Consider the following 24,738-nt stretch of genomic DNA (forward strand, 5'->3'; position numbering starts at 1 on the left):
CAAGCAGGCGGAGAGAGAGCCCCCAATTAGGGGCTCGATCCCAGGACCCTGGGATCATGACCTGAGCCGAAGGCGGAGGCTTTAACCCACTGAGCCACCCAGGCACCCCTGTTTTACCTTTCTGTACCTCAGGTTCTTCCTCAAAGAGAGTGTCAGACAAATTATCTTAGTTCTTTTCTAGGTGCATTATTATTATTATTATTTGTCCTTATCTTGGGTGCACATGACATTCAATATATTACTTACTAGGAAAGAGTAGATTGGGTGCTAAAGATACTAACTTTCTAACAAAAGATGGAAAATACACATTATATTCAAGTCCTCTCCATAAATCCAAGCCTTTTAATCAATAGAGATTTAGCTATCATCTCTTGTATTCACAGAAACAAGTAGGCCATGATGTCATCATTTAAAAACAATCTACATATCATACCGTGTAGATAACAGCAGGAGCTGTTCCTGCCCTGAACCTAAAAGTTCTCCAGGCATCTCATGAACTTGATTGACGCAGACTGCTTTCTGTGGGTCTGAATACATCGAGGTCTCTTCTCTACGGTTTGGTTGACTGTATTGATCAAATTAATGGATTGATTACTGCATTTGTACTTCCTTAGTACTGTGTAGGCTTAACTAGTAAAAGGAATCGTCTCTTTCAGGATGCTATTTAGTGGACTGATGCTCTAGGGTTCCCATTTATATTCTAGTAAAGTTTATCTCTTAAGCCTTCAGTTTGTGCAGGGAACACCTAAGTAAAAGACTGACTGTTTTAATTAATGGGGAAAAAAATGGAGACTCAGACACAAATCCCACTTATAAGTAAATGTTAAGATAATTGTTTTCGTCCTGCTGCTGTTGGAATAACACTGCATCTCCATGATCTAGCCCACGATGTATATGATTAGTTAAGTTAGGAAGAACGGAAAACCAGACATGAGAATATCATTTTCTTTGATTGATAAAAAGCAAAACCTATGTAGGAGAAATATTACACATTTTTATCAGTATTGCGCGTAAATATCAACAGCTGCTAACTGATATATTCCTCTGACTTTAAATTATTCACAAAGAAATTCAGAGAGGAAGATTTGAGAAGTTTGTGTATATATTTTTAGTCATCATTTGATGCTCCTATCTAATTCAGCGACACCATGCAACAGGGATATTTTTCTGTAACCTTTTACCCCTGCCCCAGCGCAAACACATAACCACAAACCAGACATATCTAATTGTTAACTGCTTTTACTCCAAGTTGCTGACTATTAGAAATCCTTCCAGATGGCTGGAACATTGCTATGGTAGCTGAATATTTTAACAATCTGGCCACGGTTTTCTTGACTGTAGGACTGAAGCTTTCAAAAGAATTGCAAGGGTTGCAAAAAAAAAAAAAAAAAATCAAGGATGTAAACTTAATTATGCAATTTAAAATGTTGGCTATAGGACTCCCAAGGAATCTCGGTCTCCTGAATGAATTGTCCTCACTATTCATAAAACAGCTATTAGCACTATTGAGATGTAAATTATGTTTTTATCAGGAGCATTTAATCTTTTCTCCTTAATGAGAAGCTACTAAATGTGCCCTCAGTTGTATGTTTTAGGCCTTTCTCTTCACATATGCAAGTGAAAAGCAAATTGGGCTCAAGAAGTCAGTTTTTCTTTCTTTTTAAGTGTGAAAGCAGTAAATGTAAGCCTCATTAATCATAAGCATGGATGAACTTAATTTTATTCAGTTGTCTTCTGCTTTCCTGCACCTTCTTCCCCCGCCCCTTTTTTTTTGGTCTCTTGTTTAGAAACTCAAATGAAATAACATGGGTTATTGTAGGATCACAGAATGATGCTACTGTGAACCTTGAAAATCAATTCCATTCTGAAAACACCCATTTGTGTTTAAGCATATATTATGTTGTATTCTGTCTATGTGATATTTTTTCTTTATTACTAAACACCACCAAATTCTGCAATTTAAGTTACAACATCCTAAATATGAAAACCATGAGCATTTTCAAATTCTGTAATACTTATAATAAAAACAGCCAGGATGTCTTAACTAAGCACAGCTTTCCTTTCTAGGTATCTATGATATAAATATTACACATCCAATAAGGAGATATATTAAAATAGCATCTAAATATTCTAAATCCAGAAATCAGAATATGACCATAATCACATTTTTAAAAGAGATTTTATTTATTTGACAGACAGATCACAGGTAGACAGAGAGGCAGGCAGAGAGAAAGGGGGAAGCAGGCTCTCTGCTGAGCAGAGAGCTGGGGGCTCCCAGGACCTTGGGATCATGACCTGAGCTGAAGGCAGAGGCTTTAACCCACTGAGCCACCCAGGTGCCCCAACCATAATCACATTTTAGCTAATTATTTAAAAAGACTCTCACCAACAGCATTCATGTAGTAGACTTTGGAATCATTTAAGACTTTTAAATTTTAGTGTAATGGGAAAATATTTGTATATAGTTATATACCCATAATGATCTTGAGAAGATATCATGAACTCAAACGCAATTCATTGATATACTTAAGAAAACCTCCTTTTCAAATAAGCTGTTATTTCTAAAAAGTTACAATTAAGTCCAAGTTTGATGAACCTAACAATTTTGATTTAATAGAATATAGGTATTTATTAAGAATCTGTTACTAAGCAAATAGCCTCCGTGTTGTTTCATAGATACCAAATTTCCTATTTTATGTTACTTCATTTTCCTTACAGTGATAAACGTCTCTAATTAACTTGCTTATTATATTCTGAATGTTCAGTCATTTGCACCTCAGTTTTTAACAGCATAGAGAAATTATTTTTTTATTTACAATTATGACAAAATGAGTTAAGTTTCAACATAAGTAGTTTTTGTCAGTTACCACGTATCATAAGATAATAGACAGAAGAATGGGATTCAGTGATGATGTTGTTTCTCAGAATTTTCCAATTTAGCCTCCCCCCAACCCTTCCTTGAGCATTTTTTTCATCGTTTCAACTAGATCTTACCCTTCAGGAATAGAGTTACATGTTCTAAGCTTGGGAAAACATTTGTTTGTTCTCTCTTCCTGCACGTCCCTAGCATTAGTTCACTCGCCAAAAATATCCTGACCCATAGCCAGTGCCCTCAGGCTCACTGTGTGTTCTTTGGTGAACAGAATAGCCAGCTAAATGTGTGCAACCAAGACATGAGATTATGAGACTGTGAATTACTAGAAGTGAGTGGTTCCCTCCTATCCAAGACTCCTCCTTTCCTCCCTGTGCCTTTCTCACTGGAGCCTTGAGGGACCTATCATTTCCTTTCAACTCATAATTACTCCACATGTGTCTGTTCTCACTGTGCCAAGCAGAGGTAACACAAGGAAGACTAAGAGGCCACCTGGCTCTTCATTTATCTGAGAAGTATAAAAACAAATGTCCAAGCATGCATATATATATATATATACTTCTCCGAAAGGGGGAAGGTGAAGATTAGTGATGATTTCTTGAATATACAAAATCTTGGTATCAGCCTCCGGGGCATAAATGTCAGGGCAGCTTGGATTGGAAGCACAAAGTGGAAGTCGGTAAAGCGATATGGCCTTGGTTTCTATCAGTGGTCCAAATTAATAAAACAGTAATTAACTAGGAATAACATCACATTTACACCGGATCTCAATGCTGCTCAGTTTGTAGGTCTGCAGATCCATGGAGTGGCAAGAACACAGAATGGGGCTTCTTGGGGCGCCTGGGTGGCTCAGTTGGTTGAGCGGCTGCCTTTGGCTTAGGTCATGATCCTGGGGTCCTGCGATCGAGTCCCGTATTGGGCGCCCAGCTCAGCGGAGAGCCTGCTTCTCTCTCTCCCTCTGCTTGCTGCTTCCTTGTGTTCTCTGTCTGTATCTCTCTGTCAAATAAATAATTAAAATCTTAAAAAAAAAAAAAAGAAGAATGGGGCTTCTTTTCTTGGTGACACTGAGCAAGTTAGATGGCGTCTTCAAGGCTCAGTCCTTGGTCCGCAAGGAGAGTTGGATAGGGTGATAACTTAAGCTTAACATGGACACCTAGGTGTTAATGATATTTGTAGGATGACAATACAAATAAAATCCTGATTTTCTTATGCGTGTATATTTAAGGAAATGTCATCATCACATGATCTTCTTATTTAATTATTTTAACCAACTGAGCCACCCAGGCGTCCCTTTATTTAATTATTTTAAATATTGATAACATTAATTTCAGGTATATAACATAATGATTCAATATTTGTAAATATTAAAAAATGATCACCAGATTAAGTCTAGTTAACATCCATGGCCATGTAGTGACAAATGTGTTGTTTTCTCTTGTGATGAGGTCTTTAAAGATCTACTCTCCTAGCAATACAAATATACAATACAGTATATTGACTATAGTCAACATGCTGTACATTATATCCCTACGATTTATGCTCTTACGTTTAATTTTTGCTCTTAGAACAATAGTCTTAGTTTGCTGTTGTACACAAGGAAATTTTCATGTTCATGAAACTTTTTTCTCTAGCGCAAATGCTTAATTTTATTGTGGTTGTTTGAAAAGATAAAAGTAACAATAACATCAAAAATGAGCATACACATGGGGCGCCTGGGTGGCTCAGTGGGTTAAGCCGCTGCCTTCGGCTCGGGTCATGATCTCGGGCTCCTGGGATCGAGCCTCACATCGGGCTCTCTGCTCAGCAAGGAGCCTGCTTCTTCCTCTCTCTCTGCCTGCCTCTCTGCCTGCTTGTCATCTCTCTCTCTGTCAAATAAATAAAAATTTAAAAAAAAATGAGCATACACACACATCTCAGAGAGTCATATGCAGTTTATAATTTGAATGTTTGCATTTTAACCTACCTGACTAAATATTTACAGATTGTAGATTATGAATGCACAGTTTTAATTTAAGATTTTGTAACTAAGCCCACACCCCATGGAATAATTACTAGGGCATGTCTGTTGCTTGGACTTGAATTTGCTAGAGTTATTTGTATATTTTTGTTTTTCTTGGTGCATTCATAGGCATTTTCATTTCACATAATCTTTTTGTTTCCTCTTTACTTTAAAAAAAAAAGCCGTTTAAATGACATTTTTTTCATTTTACACATATATGTATCTCTAAAAGAGTTTTCTTTTTGACAAAAATGGAAATCTGAAAATGTCTTGGGGGAAATAACCAAGCAACACTTAATGGGAATTACTACCCGCAGGTATTGTGCAATTTTTTTCCTGGAATCAAATTATCCAAACCATCCACACTTTAATCTAAATCTTTTATTCACTTCTGACATAGTAATAAACTTAAGGTGACAAAGTAGGACAGTAATATTTGCACTAAAGACAAATGTATCTTTTTGTCCTGAAACACCACTTAGAATTATACTATTGGAGCATTAGGGCGTGTGAAGATGCAAGTAATTTAAATATACCTTTTCCTCCATTGTTTTGAGGACAATAAGCTAAATATTGCTTTTAGGCTTCCTTCTCCCTGCCTTACAAAAAAATAATCTCTAGGAAAATCATGTTTCCCAAATTTTTAAGATAGATAAGTAAATACGGATATATAAATGCTACAAAATCATTAGGAAATATTTAAGATAAATGCTGAACATTCTAATTTCATTTAAAAATTCTGAAAATACATTTATTGAATATCAGCCTTTTCAGATGCCTTGCTGCAGCTTGAAAATAAGCTGTAGCCAGCACTAAATAAACTTAACCATCTGCTTATCCCTCCTTCATTTTCTGTTAATGGGATAGATACATGTGTTGCTGAATAAAGTGATTGTATATATGCTGATTTTATTATACATGCAAAAAGTCCAAATTAGATCACACATGCACACATACACACACACCCTATAACACAAAAACAGTGCCCACCTTGCCTTACAGAGCCAAGTACCCAAAAGAGCTAGCGTTCACCACTTTATTGTGTCTGCCATCTGCTGGTGCATTATAGAAATACAGGCCTTAACATGTTTGGACCTTCTGACACGGATAAAATCACTCATGATCTCTTCACTTTACTTCCAGAGCCTCCTCGCTGGACAAAGAAACCTCAGAGTGGTGTGTATAGCACTGGGAGCAGCGGTATCTTGTTATGTGAGGCAGAAGGAGAACCTGAGCCCACGATCAAGTGGAGAGTCAATGGCTCCCCAATCGACAGTGAGTGAAAACACTTCTGATTCAGTGCTGAAGGCAACGGTGCGCTGGGATGGTTGATAGTCGAACATCCTGCATTTGTATAAAAATGCAGGTGGGAAGTGGCTGGGCTATCAGGACAGAACAAGCCAGGGAATCCAAAATTGTGTCTTTCTAAGCATTTTGATTTATGCTCCGATTTATGGAGAAGCCGTAAATAATATTCGTATTCATTGGGTCATTACATTAATTGTATATTAAAATGTGGTTAAAAAAATAAAGCAGATGAATGAGAAAGAGAATCCAAGGAGGAAAACCCATCACTTTCTTTCTCCTTGAGGAGAAATAGGTGCAGTGACCCAGTGGTTGAGAGCATAGGTTGCAAGTCAGGACTTACTGTAGACAAAGGCAACAGCAACCTTGCCCTGGGTTCTGCTCTTCACAAGCACCTACTCTGACCATTCTTTGGTCATGCTGGCCTCCTCTATTATTTGAGGAATTCACAGGGCCAGTGAGACCTGCAGAGCTTGGACACATATCCCCTACCCCAGGTTTCCTACATGTTCTCAGTGGAGCTCCAATAGTACCCAAGACCAGAAAATGCCCTGTCCAGTCAACTCTGAGCCCTCCTACAGGGGATGCATAAAGGCTGAAGACCGATTGTTGCTATACCATTTCCAGCAAGGAATTCTGAGAAGTCCAAAAATCTTCAATTTGAACCTAGAGGTCTGGTCAGTTTGAATGTCTTTGTGAAAGTAGGATAGAACAAATTGGTCAGGTGATTATCTTAATTTTCAGTGTTTACTTTGTTATCTATTGCTTTCACAAGTCCCTTTTGTCCTGGACCCACTCATGTCCAGGGTAGACATCCAGGTGGTCCATAGACCTAAGGTCCCATCTAGGCTGTGTACCTTCCCAGGTGTGTGATCTCCAGCTGTTCACTGACTCTCCCAAAGCTTTAGTTTTTTAACAGCACAACAGAGCTAATGGTAGTTGGTTGTGATTGAATGAGTTAAATGAGGTCAACCACTTTCATTTCTTCTTTTTGTAATGCTGTGGAATCAGGGTTTACCATGGGGAAATCAGGTTTACCTCGGATAGTGGCTTATCTGTAGAACACTGTGGTAGTTTATAAACTCTGGGGCCACAATGCTTCTGTTTGCTTCTAGGCTCCATCATTTACTAGTTGTGTGATGGGGCCTATTACTGACTCTCTTAAAACCTGCTTCCTCATCAGTAAAATGGGCGTAAAAATTGCAGCAACTCTTGGGTTGTTATATGGATTAAAGAAAATACCATGCAGAGAATGTTCAGGAAAGGGACACTCCTAAACTATTGTTTACTGTTATTGTTGTCATATAGCAAGCATTCAGGAAACCTTCACCCTCATTATTAATATCCTCAAATTTGAGATTTTTTTTTTTGCCATCTCCTCAAGAGAGCAGACTAAGAAATGAGAGAAGAGACTTGAGGTAGATCCGAGGGAAATGAAAACAATTGTTGTTTATAAAGAATGTTGAGGATGCTGAAATAAGGAATGCAGATTCTCTGGACCATAAAATCATAAAATTGTATATCTGAATGGCACTTGACTGTTTATGAAGGACATTCACATATTGCTTTGAATCCCCAAATGAACATTCTTAATGGAGGGACAATTATTCATATTTAACCGATTGATTCTTTCATTCAGTAATATTTATTGAACGCGTTCTTTGTGCCAGGTGCTGACTGGCCTTATTGCTTGGGAGGTAGCTGTGAATAAAATGAACCTAGCTGGGAGAGTCAATCAATAGATGAATAAGCACATAAACGTGTGCTTAGTGTGGTAAATAAAAAATAGCTGAGTAAGGGCTGAGTGTAATAGTTCAGGACCTAGAGTTGCTACTTTCTTTTAAGATAATACTAGTAAGCCCCCTGTGCTGATTTACCTTTAAGGAGAAGGTCTGAAGGAGGCAAGGGAGGCGGCCACGGAAATATGTGTGGAAGAGCTTTCAGGGTAAAGGGGTCAGTGAGTGCAAAGACCCTGAGGTGTGTTCAGAGTGTTGATTTCAAGCAAGGAGTCCGGGGTGGTTGAAGCTGAGTGAGTGGGCAATGCTAGGATGTGAGATCAGTCAGCAGGTACAGGGGCCCTATCATGCATATCAAGGTGAAAGCCTGACTGGAGACTGGTGGTTTTGTCGTAAATAAGATGGGCAGCACATGGAGGGTCTGGAGCACAAGAATGATGTGATCTAATCTATTAACAAAAGATTGTTTTGACCACTGAATGGAGAAGCGACTGCGGGACTACTCCAGCTAGAAGTGGCCTGAAAGACCCTAGAGCTGAGGGCTAGGTTGGTGGTAGTAATGGTGAGGTTCTGGATGTCTTCTCAAAGTAGAGCCAGTAGGTTTGTTCCTGGATGGGGAGGTCAGGGCTGAAAATAAACTTACACAAGACAGCACAGCTGAATAATGGCAGGTATAGAACCAAAGCCACATCTTCACAGTCTGAGGTCAGTGTTCCTTCCACAGCTCTTGACCACAGCCCTCCTTGCTCCCCTGCAAATGGTTGTAACCATCTATAGGTTGGGATGCTTGGTGATGGTGGGCTAACTAAAGGATCTGAAATCTCTCTGAGCTTATAGGTCTAGCAATTCTGTATCCTTTATATGTAGTATTTCAAAATTCAATGAAACAGGTTACTAGTAACTACTGGTAACAGTCCTAAACTTTTTAAAATACTTTGCATGCAGTATCTGTGAGCTTTCTTAGAAGCCCTGCAGAAGAGATTTTTTTTTTTTATTTTTATTCTTTTTATTCTCCAGTTAGCACATGTGGCAACTAAGGTTTCAGGGAGGTCATGCTACTTGATTGAGGACACAACCCCAGTATATTTAGAGCTAGACATGGAACCCAGAAATGATTAAGTGTCAGAGCTGAAGTTTCTCCCACCATATTTATTGCATTCTCACCCACTGAGCTGACCAAAGACAACTGATGACAGACAGCACTAGGTGTTTTGCTTGATGTTGATGCAGAACTGGCTTTCTTGAATACCAGGAGCTCTTTTATCCTTGGCCCGAATGCAGCAATGCTCTCTAGTTGCCATACCTCTCCTGAAAGGCAGCATGGAGCCATGCTTATTAGCTCTGGATCATCTCAAATCTGAGGCTATAGTTTCATTTCTTCTTTTTGTAATGCTGTTGAATGAGGGTTTACCATGGGCAGATGACATAAGGAGTTTAAAGATAACGATGGGGTAAGGTCTGAAAGTTGTAGATCTGGGTGTCCATGTGGGCATGCAGAATCAAGTCAGAGGTTCAGTCCTTTGCAGCCTTAAAGAACATCAAAGAACAACTCATCCTGGTCATTCTCAAGAAATAAACCCTGCCCTTCAGGTTTGTACCAATTTTCTACTCTTGCTATACAAATGATCACTAATTTAGTGGCTTGAGACAGTAGACATGTATTATTTTACAATCTATAGATTAGGAGCCCTCCTTGGGCTGAACTCAGGGTATCAGCCATGCTGTGTTCCCTTCTGAAGGGACTAGGAGAGAACCCCTTTCCTTGCCTTTTCTTGTTCCTAGAGATAGACCACAATCCTTGGCAAATGACTCTCCATCTCCAAAGTCAGCATCATTGCATATCTGACCATCCTATCCTAGCCCCGTGTCCCTTTATCTGGCCACAGCCAAGGAAGCTTCTCTGATTGTAAGGAGCCATATAATTACATTGGGCTCACTTAGATAATCCAGGATAATACCTCCAATACAAGGTCCTTAATCATCTCTGCAAAGTCCCTTTTGCCACGGAAGGTATAATATTTTGTAGTGGTAGAAATTAGAACATGGGTGTCTGTTGGGGGTTCTTACTCTGCCTACCACAAAGACCTTCTAGGAATAAAATGCCACCCAGCATAAATGGTTTTCCATCATTTCAGGAAATATTTTCCGGCTGTCTCCTCTGTGCCTTAAAAGCAGGCACTGGGGAAACTGTATACAATGCACAGACAAGGTCCTGTCTATGTGGAGTTCACAGTCAAGTGTAAAATTTTATTGATTTTTGACTACCAAATGTATACAAAAAATCTTCTATTTTAATAAGCAATACTCTATGTTTTCTATAAACCAAAACTTAGTATAGTCACTATTTTGTATAATAGAGACACAAGAAGGGCTCCTGGGTCAGTCAGTTAAGTCTCTGCCTTCGGCTCAGGTCATGGTCCCGGAGTGCTGGGACAGAGCCCCACATTGGGCTCCCTGCTCAGCGGGGAGTCTGCTTCTCCCTCTGCCCTTTCCCCTTGCTCATGTTCTCTCTTTCAAATAAATAAATAAAATCTTAAAAAAAAAAATACACACACACACACACACACACACAAAATAGACACACAATAAGGAAAAAAATTAGGTTTCTTGATAATCTTGTAATGTCATTTATTTTTTTCAGGTTTTTAAAAAATTTTTATTTATATTTAGAAAGAGAGAAAGTGAGAGCAGGAAGGGGCAGAGGGAGGGAGAGACAATCTTAAGCAGGCTCCACACTCAGCCCAGCGTGGTGATTGATCTCACGACTCTGAGATCATGACCCTAACCAAAATCAAGAGTTGGACGCTCAACTGACTGGGCCAATGAGGTGCCCCTTGTAATGTTACTTAAATTAAAAATTTTAACATCTGTGCCCCTTAGTCATCATTCCTAGCTAATATTTCCTTTACACTGCTTGTTTGTAGTGTCATAACAAGGCCACAGGATTTGGCACGTGTCATTCATTTCTCCAGAATCCAGTCCCTCCTTCTACAATGGCCGTGTTAGTGCTAATCTAGCAGGTTCTGAGCCATGTTCGTGAGGGCGCATATGCTGTTTCCAACAGAGTTCTTTGACCCTTAATAAATGTTCTCAAAATATTAGATTTTCTAATTTCCCAAAGATATTTCCAGAATTATACCTGGGTCAGGATTTATTGGTTGGATTTATTGCCAAAACATAGAAAATCTAGCCCCTGATCTCAAGAAGTATTTACCTTTACTGTGAGAAAACAAAATATATGAGCTGTGTATCCAAGTGGTTAAATGGCAAAGCAAGACAAGGGAAATGCATGATATAGATCAGAAAATGACATGGGGAAGAACAATCATATAGAGGAACAGAAGTGTCAAATGGGGAACAAAGGAGCCAGTGTTGGTGGACTGGGGGGCTGGCTCCATGCTGATCATGTGATTTGTGTTGGCAGTATCAGGACCTAAATATATAAGAGTAAGTGAGGTTTAGTTATAGTGGGACTTGAGTGCTGAACAGAAAATCTGACATTTTATTTATGGGTTTGGATAGGGAGAGGCAGTGAGCTAGAGATCAACAAATATTTTAGCAATAAATATTAATCTGAAGGAAGATTGAAATTAGAGAAGAGTCTAGAAAGAAAAGCCCATGGTTGATGCAAAGAAATTCTACAAATTGGCTTCAGTGAACTATTATTCACCCTAAACTGGTCTTAAAATATAAATACTGTGTGACACATTTAATAAATGGCATATAAATATTTTATGTCCTATTTTTTATCAAACTGACATTCTTTAATCTCTTGCAGAAAATCCATTTGCTGGTGATGTTGTCTCCCCCAGGGAAATCAGTTTTACCAACCTGCAACCGAATCACACTGCTGTGTACCAGTGTGAAGCCTCAAATGTCCACGGCACTATCCTTGCCAATGCCAATATCGACGTTGTAGGTAAGCGGACTGTTTACCTGCTGTTTCTTAAGGGAAGACGTTCAAGGTCATGCCCACCAGTAGGCTGAATTCTGGACACATAAAACTTGGGAGGAATATCATCAAAGTACCTTTCACCTTACATTTGGGCATTGGCCTCCATACTAAAATTATACTTTCTTTTTTCTTTATATTTTTGAGAGAGAGAGTGTGTGTTTGTGTGAGCGCGTGTAAGCACACGAGTGGGGTGAGGGGACAGAGGGACAGAGAGAATCTTAAGCAGCCTACCCACTCGGCACAGAGCCTGATGCAGGACTCGATCTCATGACCCTGAGATCATGACTTGAGCCAACATCAAGAGTCAGACTCTTAACTGACTGAGCCACCCAGGCGCCTCTAAAATTATACTTTCAAAAATGGACTGAATTTGGATATTTTTCTAATTCAGGAATATATACTGCAGTATTCAGCTGTCTTTCCTTTCTGTTAATATGACTAGGATACAGAAAAACCTAAGGTGTGCACATTATTTTTTACATGAACGTTGACAACCGCATTTATGTCATTTTCAAATAGATGTCCGTCCACTGATACAAACCGAGGATGGAGAGAACTATGCAACGGTGGTTGGGTACAGCGCTTTCTTACACTGCGAGTTCTTTGCTTCACCTGAGGCAACGGTGTCCTGGTAAGCTGGTACAAGGTTTTCTTGAGAGAATGTCAGTGGTGGATTTCACCTTGTGTCTTCATCCATCATTTGACAGGCCGCTGTTACATGTGGCCAGTGCCTCTGAGAAATAAGGGAGCAAACTTAATTACCTCCCTCTCCCGAAACTGTTGACTAGATGTGTAGGATTTTTCTCTCCTGGGGAGATTAGGAAGAGCCGTTTCTGCTTACAAAGGAAAGCAAAGAATTGAAGTGATTACCAAGACGATTTTACAGATAGATTTGGTTTTTCATTATGGGTTTATCGAATGTCATCTATCACAGCTGACCCTTGTACATTGTGGAGGTTGGGGCTGATCCCCCTTGCAACTGAAAACTTTTCTCTCCCCCAAAACTTAACTACTAATAGCCTACACTTGACCAGAAGCCTCACCCAGAATATAATTGATCAACACACATTTCATATGTTATATGTATCACATACTATATTGTTATAATAATAGCTCTTTTTCTTAAATGTTTTTCTGTATTTCTAGGCCTACACAGTTTGTGAGTTCTTTCAGGTGGTTGTGTATTTCCAAAAATTTCTCCAATATATTTAATTGAAAATAATTCATATACAGGTGGACCCACACAGTTTACACCTGTGCTGTTCAGACTTAACCGTACTTTTTTGTTATCGTTTTGGGTCTTTTCCAAATAATTATCTAAGCATGTATTCGTCTCCAAACACATATGCTTAAAACTTTTCCAACACGTTTTTTGAATTTTATTTCAATGTATTGATTGGTGTAATAAGTCCAGATACCTCTTGTGGATCTGCCATATATCTTACTTCACCAGAGAAGCTTGGAAGCACTGTTCCTAAATAAGCCTGCCATGGCTCCGCAGGGCTGAGATTAGAGCGAGGAAGGAGAGGCAAGTACAGGTCAGATCCCGTCTTTATTTAAAGATTGGATATTTTGCTCATCGTGGATTTTTTTAAATGCTTTTATTTTTTATTATTTATTTATTTATTTATTTATTTTTAAAGATTTTATTTATTTATTTGACAGAGAGAGATCACAAGCAAGCAGAGAGGCAGGCAGAGAGAGAGAGAGGAGGAAGCAGGCTCCCTGCTGAGCAGAGAGTCCGCTGCGGGGCTCGATCCCAGGACCCTGAGATCATGACCTGAGCCGAAGGCAGCGGCTTAACCCAATGAGCCACCCAGGCGCCCCTAAATGCTTTTATTTTTTAAAAATATTCCATCAAAATATTATTTATCTTGGGACACATGGGTGGCTCAGTTGGTTAAGTGGTTGCCTTCGGCTCAGGTTATGGTCCCAGGGTCCTGGGATTGAGTCTACATCAGCGGAGAGCCTGCTTCTTGCTCTGCCTGCCACTTCCCCTGCTTGTGCAGTCTCTCTATGACAAATAAATAAAATATTTAAAAAATAAATAAGTAAAATAAAATAAAACATTATTTATCTTGAGTTCTGAGATTTTTTTGGCAATCCTTACATTTTGCCTCTGAGGCAAGTGCCTCACTGGCCTTACCCTAGTCCCGAGCTCTGGAAAGTCCTACGTGAATGGCAGCCAGAGTTTACCCTCTGATTTTTTTTTTTTTTTTTGGTTCCAGCAGAGCCTCTTATTGTGCAGTGTACTGGGTAAATCAAGATTTGGCAGCAAATGCTCAGAAAATGGATGAATGTAGGAGAAAATGACTCTGGGTTGATAAGGGCAAATGTAATCCATGTCCACAGGACAGGAACTACTTCCTGGCCTGTAATATCTCTGAATGACCAATGTCCCCCCAGGACGGCAGGAGGTTCAGAAGGTTCATTATCTCTTTCAATTACTAGCTTTCCCATTTAGTACCCTGAAGCGATCATTAACTAAAGAGTTCACTGTCAGTATACCAGAAAATATTTATTAAGCTGTGAGGACAGATGCAAAAACGGTCCTTAAAGCTACAAGAAATACAGCAGAAACATAGAGTATGGACTGAATTTCCTCTAGCCACAGTCTGTCTGGGCAGATCAGATATACACCTTGGCTAGGACCCATTCTGGGAAAAAGGTAAAACCCCAGTGGAACATTTTGTAAGGTCTCCAGAGCTCCTGAAGAAAGGGTAAGCTTGAATGACATCAGCAACCCGTTTCAGAAAGAGTCTACAGTTCTGTCACGTCTCAAACTGATTTATGCCCCTTTCTGTGTTCATAGGCAGAAGGTGGAGGAGGCGAAACCTCTTGAAGGTAGACGGTACCATGTCCATGAGAATGGCACATTGCAGATCAACAACACCACAGAAGATGATGCTGGCTCATACTCTTGCTGGGTTGAAAATGCTAAAGGAAAAACTGCAGTCACGGCCAACTTGGATATTAGAAGTATTTTTATTTTGGTTTTACTTTGCATGAATTCTCACATGGGTTCAGCTTGTCTTCCTTTTCCCAGATGAAACTATACGATTTATTGAGTGCCTGTTAAAGTATTTAGACTGTATTTCAAAACTCCCAGATTGTGTTTCGTCGATAAGACCGTCACAAAAATGATAGGATATACTGATGATGTGTTCATGGCTTCTTAGAATTTTAAGAGGGACTTAGGTATTTGGGGGATGACTTGCAACAATTTAAAATGCACTATTTGAGGATGTTTCTCTGACTATATTTTGTTTCAGTAACCCATTCAACATAATGTCATCAGCAATCAACTCTTGGAGCTAAAAATCTCACAAACCCATAAAAGTTCAACTTAATAAAGACCAGGGCGTGATAGGACGGAAGATTTTTTTTGTTTTCTTCGTGCATCATAAACAGCTTTGCATTTTTTTCTCTCTTCAGAACAAAGTTCTGGGTTTCACTAGTATTTTGCTTTTAAAATTGCTCCAAAAATCCTTTTCAGGAAAACATAGTAGAGAGACCCCGCAGTGATTGTAGGGAGGATCTATATTCTCTGTGACATGTCATTATCATAGCCGGCTCCTGCTGCTGCTAGATGACAAGTGTATTTGTTGAGTCATCGTTTTCATGGGTATCCTGATATTCTTCTCTCTCTCCACACACATGCCCTCCGTTCCTTGTTTTTCTTCTTATATTCTTCTACAGTATTTGTTTCTTTTTGTACCCTAAGTTATCCAACATGCTAGCCCCATGAACTGTATTTTTAAAGCACAAAGATACTCTCTTCAGACGTCTGCCTAACTCTCATGTCTGCCCACATGTTTATATATCAACGACAATTTTCAAAATGTCCTTGTGAAGTCCATGAAGATGATGCTTTTTTAGACTTTATAAAACCAACCTATATAAAAGTTTAGCGACTCAGTCAGACTCGGAGTCAAAGAGAGAGAAGCCCGGAATCCAAATGAACCTTAACATTCCCATCGCCCTATGCAGCGCTTGGTCCAGAGTGGACCTCAGAACTGTAATTGACAGAGAGATGGACAGGGTCATGAATGTTTCATCTGCTCTAAACACCCACTTTATATGTAAGGCATATATAGGAATCTTATCCGTGAATGATTAAAACACAATTTTTGCATATAAAAAAGAAATTTCTGGAGTAGAGTTGAGTAAGAGGCTACATCTTACAGTGTTTTGAAATCAAGAACTTTGGTCACCGTCAAACTTAGTTTCAGATTCTAGCTTCAACCCCTTACCAGTTGGGAAACTTCAGTGTTGCTTAATTTCATTTTAGCCTTATGTTCTCTGGAAGGTGAAAATAGTAGTGTTTGTAGAGGTCCTGGTCAATTGGATAGGTGGTTTATTAAATGGTATCAGTTATTATTAATAAGTGAATTTCTGACTTTAAATTTAGAAATAGGAGTAGATGTTTAATAAGTCACTTAAAATTAATTCAGTTAAATAATTTCTTCAAGTTTCATGCTTGGGATACCGAATAATCAATTTTTTTAATTTTCTCAGTTTCAATTTTCAGTCGGTGCATGTAGTAACATGTAGATAGAGAATATTAAACATATTGTGAAATTGGAGGTCAGCTCATGAGAGACTTGATCTCTGAGAGGGTTACCAAGTGGTACAGCAGGGTAAAGTATATCTCCCCTTAATACAGCCTCTAGGAGTAGGGATCCTATATTTTGAAACATTCATAATGAGGAAATGTTTTTTAAGACAGCCAAATGTGATTCTTTTTAATTTATTTGATTTGAAATTGAGTTTAGTTTATTTAATATATTTGAATGTGAAGTTAGATTTTTGAGCTACATATTTTGGATACCACCAATTTACTTTTAAAATATCACTCTCTGTACCTCATTCAACAAGAATTTCAACAAATATGTGTTGAGTACTTGCTACATACAGGATCCCTTCTGGGCTGTGTGGATACTTCATGTAACAAAACAGACACCGCCTCTTCTTCACCGGGCTTATGTTCTAATTTCCCACCTTCATGTTGATAGATCACCTATGCATGGGCTTTACTATTTAAACTCCAGTATCTGAATTATTAAGAAACACATTAATAGAAGATCAATTAATTTCTTTTTTTTCCCTTATGGTGATGTGATCCCATGACCAGAAACAATAGAGAGAGAAATTATTATTTTTCAACCTCTAGAGATATTTGTTTGCTCCCACTCTTCTTACTCCTTTTGCCCAAGAAGTAAGTAAGGGGAATTTCTAAGATATTAATTAGTACTTTCACCCTAATTTCTCAGAGGTTTAGGCCTGACGGAAAGAAAACAGAAATATGATGTCAGGAAATCACAGCGTGGCAAACACTGTGTCTTCGAAGACATGACTATTCTGTTGATGATTGGGGTTGATTAAATTGCAGGCACTTGATTGCAAAGGAAGCGGGGATGTATGCATCTCACTAGTCTCTTTGTTTGGTAAAAACAGATGCTACAAAACTTCAAGTTACTCCTAAGAACCCTCGTGTGCCCAGATTGCATGCACTTGAATTATATTGTGAGAGCTCGTGTGACCCACATTTGAAGCAGAGTTTGAAGCTGTCCTGGAGTAAGAATGGAGAAGCCTTTGAAATTAATGCCACAGAGGATGGCAGGTAGGGAAGGGGTTATGCTCTGTCGTCATATGGGCTTGGGATTAATACTGAGCGCTTGAAAAAAATCGTTGTGAAAGTGTTCACACGGAATTAAAATACCAAAAGTGATGAATACATTTCAGTCTTCACAGCAGGATTTAAAAGGTAATGCAGTGCACAGTTTCACTTTTCTCCCACATGGTTAACTGCTTCTTTTGCTGCTGACTTTTTATGGAATGTGTACCCTCCTGTTAACGCAGGAAACAGAGCCCACTCCGGGAGTGTGAGGGGTATCTGCAGGGGACCCTGCCCATCACCTCTATCCATCCCAAACTCAGTCTACCTCATGAATAGGCAGAACCCGAGTCATACCTCCATTCCTTCCAGTTAGGAAGTACTGACAAACACACTTTTAAGCCTCCTAATCTCCATATAGAGAATACAGAAAAATATATAGAGAGGAGGAAGTGTGAAAAGATGCTGACTAGCATTGGACAATATTAAGTACGTCAGAGAAAGAGAAAAGACTATTTATTGATTGCCTGTGCTGTCTTTTGAAAGCATACAGAGGGTAGCTCTCCCATGTTTTGCGTCATGACTGAGTAGGGGTTAGAAATAGACCATCCTGGGGCGTCTGGGTGGCTCAGTGGGTTAAAGCCTCTGCTTTCTGCTCAGGTCATAATCCCAGGGTCCTGGGAGCCCCGCATCGGTCTCTCTGCTCCTCAAGGAGCCCGCTTCCTCCTCTCTCTCTCTGCCTGCCTCTCTGCCTACTTGTGATCTCTGTCTGTCAAATAAATAAATAAAATCTTAAAAAAAAAAAAAAAAAAAGAAGAGAAATAGACCGTCCTTAGCCAGATCTCACCTGCGGTTTTATGTTGTTACTCATCATTCTGAAAAAGTAAATCTGAAGATCGGAGATGCATTCCTTTGGCGAGACTGTGACAGGATGGTAAATAAGAGCATGGCCTTGAGTCCAGTTGCCTGGATTTAAATCTCAGTTTACTTACTTCTTGTGTCTCTGACTTTAGACCAGCCGCATAGCTTCTTTATGCCTTAATGTTACATTCTTCAGATACCATCATAAGGTTAATACTCATAAGGTTATTATGAGTATTAACATACCAAGCACTTAGAAAACACTAAGTGCTCAGTCCAGTTTAGCTCTCATGATTCGTACTAATGTATGCAGACATGTGACGGCTTATCTCATGTCTTGTACCTGCTTGGCCCCTATCGTGTGTGTGTGTGCGCGCGCATGTGCTTGCACCACCTCTGTGCAGTGGCTTTGGTCTCGGCTGGCTACTTAATTGATTCCATCTCATCCTTCCTGTATACTTAAGAGTTTGTGGAAAGGAGCGTAGGTATTAACAACTAGTTGTCAATGAGACAAGAGGAGATTAATTACTGACCTAAAAGACTACACATTGCAACAGTGATCTTCACCCTTAGGTTAGGTCTTAGTCGATCTATCAACTGCTGGGATCTCTCCATGCTCTCCCTCTTTTGTCACAACTGCCTAGTTGCCTGGGGTCTTGCATATGATCTCGGGCCTACAGCCAAAAAGAGAGTCAGAGACTGGTGCCTAGTAAGTGATATGACCTGCATATTTAGGCCCTGATCCCAGAAACTCCAAACATCCTGTGTGTGGCCCAGTTGAATAGTTTCTGTAGGATACTAGGGCTGACACTCAAATGAACCTCTGGCTATCTCCGGGAACGAAGCAAGTGACACAGATATTCCGCCGGTTTTCTCTAGGGGAGGGTGAGGAACAGTAACCTTAGCTAAAATGTCTTAGAAGAGGTCTCTGGAATAGGGAAGGCTGGGAGTAACTCTTGCTGCTGGGGTTGACTGGGGGCCCGAGCAGGCGTGGAATTATAACAGGAGCTGAGATCACAGGTATCTGCTGAATTTCTAGGGAACGATTAGTAAGCTCCTGTCTCTCACCTTCTGCTAGGACACCCTCTTATTGGTGGGTAGGCTGGGGGCCAGAGGCTTTTACCTGGGAAGAGATAAAGTGAGTTTTACATCATAAATGTCAATTATAAAAAGAAAGAAAGAAAGAAATGTCAATTATATAGAGCGTCTTTCCCTTTCTGCAAGGACATTATTTCAACTACATAGCAAACTCTTGTTAATGTATTTCAAGGTAGTGGAACTTCATTTTCCTAAAAGTGCTTAAATAGTTGACAATATACTGGTATAGGGTAAAAGGTTATAATTTATAGTAATGAAATTTTCCTGTGCTAAACTGGATCAGAAATTGGCAAAATAGAGCAGAAGATAAAAAGCTAGTGGCCAATGATTTGCAAAAAAGAGGTACTAGTCTGCCCTCTACTGTTCAAATACATCACATTGCAGTTGTTACAAGATTGCCCAGATGGGCGTTCCGCCGGTGAAGTAGAGGGATGAAGAAAAAGGACCCTTGTCAAAAATACAGATTACCAGACTCCAGGTCTGGCTCTGTAGATCTGGGGTGTGACTCAGGAATGTGCCTTTGTAAGAAGGACTCCGGTTGGTCCTATGTAGGTGATTCCCTTACTTAACAAATCTTAAGAATGATGCAAATGTATCTTAACTATTATAACATAGTTCCGTCTTGAGAAACACCAGGCAACACAGTTCTGTCACTAACCCATGCATCACAGATGGTTGGACTGGTAATTAAAACAAAACAAAACCAACTGATAGCTTCCATGGCTGTGTAGACAGTTGTGTATGTTCAAGTAACATTTCATCTTCAGTTTCAATCTAACACTCTCTAATAAAATTTGCATTATGTGAAGCTGTATTTTGTTTTGTTTTTTCAACTCTTCCTTGATTTTTCCCCATGGGGAATATATATTTTTGAATATATGTTTCTGTTGTTTTCACCCTCATTATGTACTCATTTTTTTTTTTTTTTTTTACTGGCAGGATAATTATCGATGGAGCTAATCTGACTATATCTAATGTCACCTCAGAGGACCAAGGTATTTACTCCTGTTCAGCTCACACTGCTTTGGATAGTGTCACTGATGTAACTCAAGTAACTGTCCTCGGTAAGTGCACTAATGAGGAATCTCTTCATTTCTTCCCCACCACTGATTAAATTCTGTTGTTCTTAGGCCATTCAAGCCACAATTATTTGAGTCCCTGCATATATACCATTCTTTTGAATCTTTCATTTAAATAGTCATTCCACTTTCAAATGCTTTCTCCTCTTCTGGCCTTAAAAGAAATTAATTAATGCTTAATTTCTTTTCACTGCATGGGTAATGTTGCCAAAAGCTGTGGGAGGCAGGCAATGTTATCAGCAGAGAGAAAACTGAAGCATGCTTGAGTTGTCAGGGTGCCTGAGCTGCCCTTTCCTAGCTTACAAAGAAATAGAGCTGAGGAATGGAGATGCAGTAGGCTTGGGGGGGGATCAGGCTGGGCGTCCTGTGGTGGTGGTGGTGGCTCAGTGGTCATGCTCTAAACCAGAGAGATGGACTAAGTTCTCAGCATTCCAGGAAGGGAGCTGAGGAATTTCAAGAGCTCTGCAAAGGAATGACTTTGATTTTTTTTTTTTTAATGATAATGTTAATTAGAAAATAATGTGCATACTCCACTAGTGTCGTTGACACAATTAGCCCTGCAATCACCCACGTATAAAGCTCTTAGGCCAGCCTGGAACATCTCTTAGACCACCGTGAGCTCTTGGAACCATCTTCTAGACCATCTCTGCTCCAGTTTCCTTGACAGATTCACTCTCCACAAGCTATCTGATGCGGAAATCTGACCGATGCGGACACCACCAGCAAACCACTCACCTTCAAATTTCCATTTGGGTCTGCCTGTTTGGGCAGCCTGGCAAGAGGGGAGGGTGGGTGTGTGTGTTTCCATATTCCCTCCCTGCAAGCTGTGTCTGACTTCTCCCAGGGAGGCTCCCTTCACAAAATCCTCTATGATAAGATTCTATTAACTGCTCCCTCCCCCTGAACCCCAGATATTCTGCCAGTGATCTTTTGAAAGAATTAAAACAACAACAACCACAACACAAAGAACATTTGATACTATTCAAATTGTGTGAACTTTTAAATGTCTGCTGGGACCCTGACTAATACAGACATTTGGCATTTTTTTTTTAATAGTTTTCTCTTAATAATTTTGTTTCCATGGGCACTCCTTACTTAGTCTTCCTTTTAGTTTTCTGATACTCCTTAGAAGTGTTTGATTTTGCCTAAACTCCTTTATTAGATGTGTCGATTAATCGTTATTATCAACAGGCATTTGTATCTGTAGTTCTCTGATTGCTGGGATCCACAGGTAGGTTGCTAAAAGAGGTACACGCTGAGAGGAAATAATTCAGTTTCTTTGGCAATAGGATGTGAAAAATGAGTAAATGGGCTGGAGCTCTTCAAGTGAAGCAGATAGTCACCAGACTGGGTTCTACACACACACACACACACACACACACACACACACACACGCGCACATGCACGCACACACACACGTAGTAGAGGGTATGAACTTGGTTCAGTAAATTGTACCTTTAGGTGAGGTATTGGCCATAGGAATTCAGCTGTTTCAGGGGACTACAAGTAGAAAGGTTTGACCCTCTAGGAATTATTTCACTAGTAAGTCATCAGATAAAAGAGTGGAGCTCCAGGTAAACTGGAGTTTATTCCAGGCACCACAGGGTAGGGGCCAGTCTCAGGATCTATAGACTTTTTCCCTCAGTATTTTGAGCCCTGCAGCCAGCAAAGGGATTGGGCGCCCTACTGCTTGGTTCATTCTGTCAAATGGCCTTGTAAAATTTAATATTTGATTCTTGTGATTAGGCTACCATCTCCTAGAACCATTAAATTTTGATGATTTTAAAGAAATGGTTGCTATGATTATATGTAATATTTACTAATGAAGTTTTTTTTTTTTACCAATGTTTTAAGAATAAAAATAAACTAATATAAAAAATAGTCGATGACACAGATTTCATTTTCATAACTACTTCTTGGAGTTTAACTTCTAATTTTTTAGATCAATTCCTGGTCTTAGGAAGCATAGCTCATTAACAGACAATAACAAATAGATCCCTGTGTAATTTCTTTATAAACCTCTTTTCCTGAGAAAACAATTTTTGCACATACATGTTTGACCCATTTCACTTGCTTTGAGAATATCAAGTGCAGGGGCGCCTGGGTGGCTCAGTGGGTTAAGCCTCTGCCTTCGGCTCAGGTCATGATCCCAGGGTCCTGGGATTGAGTCCAGCATCAGGCTCTCTGCTCAGCAGGGAATCTGCTTCCTCCTCTCTCTCTGCCTGCCTCTCTGCCTACTTGTGATCTCTGTCTGTCAAATAAATAAATAAAATCTTTTAAAAAAATGCTTAAAAAAAAAAAAGTATCAAGTGCAGCCTGTAGTTCCATATGATTCTTGGAAGGAGCACATTCTAATGTCAGATGCTACATAAGGTTGTATTGGTTCCTTAAGTTAACTTTAAAGATGCTGAAGACAAATGTAAATTCTCTGAGTGCACAGATCTGAGAACTGTTGAGGAAATAATTTCTTATTTAAGGCCCTAAAGTTTATGTGCACTCTGTGTCCACATTTTAAAAATAAAATAGAGTCTTTTGAATTGGAAACAGTGTGTCTTTTACCACTGTAAATTTCCAGCAGTGAGCAGGTACTCAGCATGGGCAATAGATGTTGCTTCCCCTTCAGACAATAAAGAGCCCATGGGAAGGCCCTATGAGATATTACTTAATTGTCTCCTCTGAGAAAAGATAAATGTCCCTGAATACAAAAGAGCACTGAAACCAAATTTGGGAAGTAAAGACCATTAGGGATAAGTTTTCTTTGTTTGTTTGTTTCGTTTATAGTTGCTTTTATTTTATTAAACGTTTTAGATTTGATTTACTTATTTGACAGAGAAATAGAAGGAGAGAGAGAGAGCAGGAGCAGGAAGGAGGGGCAGAGGCAGGGGGAGAAAGAGGCTCCCCTGCTGAGCCAGGAGACCACCATGGGACTCCATCCAGGATTCTGGGATCATGACCCAAGCCGAAGGCAGATGCTTAACCGACTGAGCCACCCAGGTGCCCAGTTGTTTTTCTTTTAATAAAAATTTCCATGGACTTTAACACTGTTAAAGTCATTACCTACATAGTATCCAAAATATATAAAGAACTTATAAAACTCAACACCCCAAAACTGAATGATCCAATTAAAAAATGGGCAGAAGACACACCTATACATTTTCCCAAAGAAGACATAGAGATGGCCAATCAACATATGAAAGGATGCTCATCGCCAGGGAAATGCAAATCAAAACTACAATGAGATATCATCTCACACCTGTCAGGATGGCTGAAACCAACAACACAAGACCCAGCAGGTGTTGGCTAGGATGTGGAGAAAGGGGAACTCTCTTGATCTGTTAGTGGGAATCCAAACTGCTATAGCCACTGTGGAAAACAATATGGAGAGTCCTCAAAAAGCTAAAAATAGAGCTATCCTGCAATCCAGCAGTCACACTAGTAGGTATTTACCCATAGAATACAAAAATACTAAAGTAAAGTGATACATGCACCTCAACGTGTGTTTATAGCAGCATTATCTACAATAGCCAAGTCATGGAAACAGCCCAAGTGTCCGTCAACTGATTAATGGATAAAGAGGAAATAGTGTGTGTGTGTGTGTATATAATGGAATATTACTCAGCCATAAAAAGGAATGAAAATCTTGCCATTTGCAACAACATGGGTGGGCTAGAGAGTATTATGCTGAGCAAATTAAGTCAGAGAAAGACATACCATATGGTTTCAATCATATGTGGAATCTAAGAAACAAAACAAATGAGGAAAGGAGAAAAAAGAGAGAGAAGGCAAACTAAGAGACCAAGAAACAGATTTTTAACTATAGAGAACAAACTGATGGTTACCAGAAGGGAGGTGGGTGGGGGTGATGGGTCAATTAGGGGAAGGGGATTAAAGAATCTATTTGTTGTGATGTATACAAATGCTGAATCACTATTTTGTACACTTGAAACTAATATTACACTCTCTTTTACTGCAATTTAAATAAAAACTTTAAAAAGTCATCACCTACTCAATTTTCTAGTTTCCGACACATTTATCTGTGCCAGATTTTTCCCTTCCAATGTAAACTGCCTTCCTACTCTTTCAAAACTCTAGCCAAGAAAGTATAAAAATTGCTATAATGTACTGAGAATTCATTGTTGGAAATTACAATAAAAATCCAGAGCATGCAGAAAAGAAGGCCTGAGTTCATGTTCTTTATCTTATTTTCCTATAGTCA

At 39.4% G+C, this 24,738-nt stretch overlaps 1 protein-coding gene and 1 long non-coding RNA gene across 21 annotated transcripts in view; one reads left to right on the forward strand and one right to left on the reverse strand.

Moving 5' to 3' along the window:
* Nucleotides 1–24,738, forward strand: part of CHL1 (cell adhesion molecule L1 like) — a 215,213-nt gene that overhangs the window by 162,080 nt on the left and 28,395 nt on the right. For all 18 annotated transcript variants that reach the window (XM_032325323.1, XM_032325409.1, XM_032325314.1 and 15 more), the window contains 6 exons: nucleotides 6,015–6,146; nucleotides 11,691–11,831; nucleotides 12,387–12,498; nucleotides 14,680–14,846; nucleotides 17,325–17,490; nucleotides 20,383–20,507. In XM_032325323.1, coding sequence (XP_032181214.1) covers nucleotides 6,015–6,146; nucleotides 11,691–11,831; nucleotides 12,387–12,498; nucleotides 14,680–14,846; nucleotides 17,325–17,490; nucleotides 20,383–20,507 — 843 coding nt within the window. The remainder of the gene's footprint in view (nucleotides 1–6,014; nucleotides 6,147–11,690; nucleotides 11,832–12,386; nucleotides 12,499–14,679; nucleotides 14,847–17,324; nucleotides 17,491–20,382; nucleotides 20,508–24,738) is intronic.
* Nucleotides 12,493–24,738, reverse strand: part of LOC116579757 — a 48,646-nt gene continuing 36,400 nt past the window's right edge. For 2 of the 3 annotated variants that reach the window (XR_004281404.1, XR_004281410.1), the window contains 3 exons: nucleotides 19,414–19,468; nucleotides 18,879–19,019; nucleotides 12,493–12,600 (listed from right to left, as the gene is read on the reverse strand). This is a non-coding gene — a long non-coding RNA (uncharacterized LOC116579757). The remainder of the gene's footprint in view (nucleotides 12,601–18,878; nucleotides 19,020–19,413; nucleotides 19,469–24,738) is intronic. The other variant, XR_004281405.1, reaches the window with a different exon arrangement.

This window comes from Mustela erminea, chromosome 1, assembly GCF_009829155.1.
Source record: "Mustela erminea isolate mMusErm1 chromosome 1, mMusErm1.Pri, whole genome shotgun sequence".
In the NCBI taxonomy this organism is placed as follows: domain Eukaryota; kingdom Metazoa; phylum Chordata; class Mammalia; order Carnivora; family Mustelidae; genus Mustela; species Mustela erminea.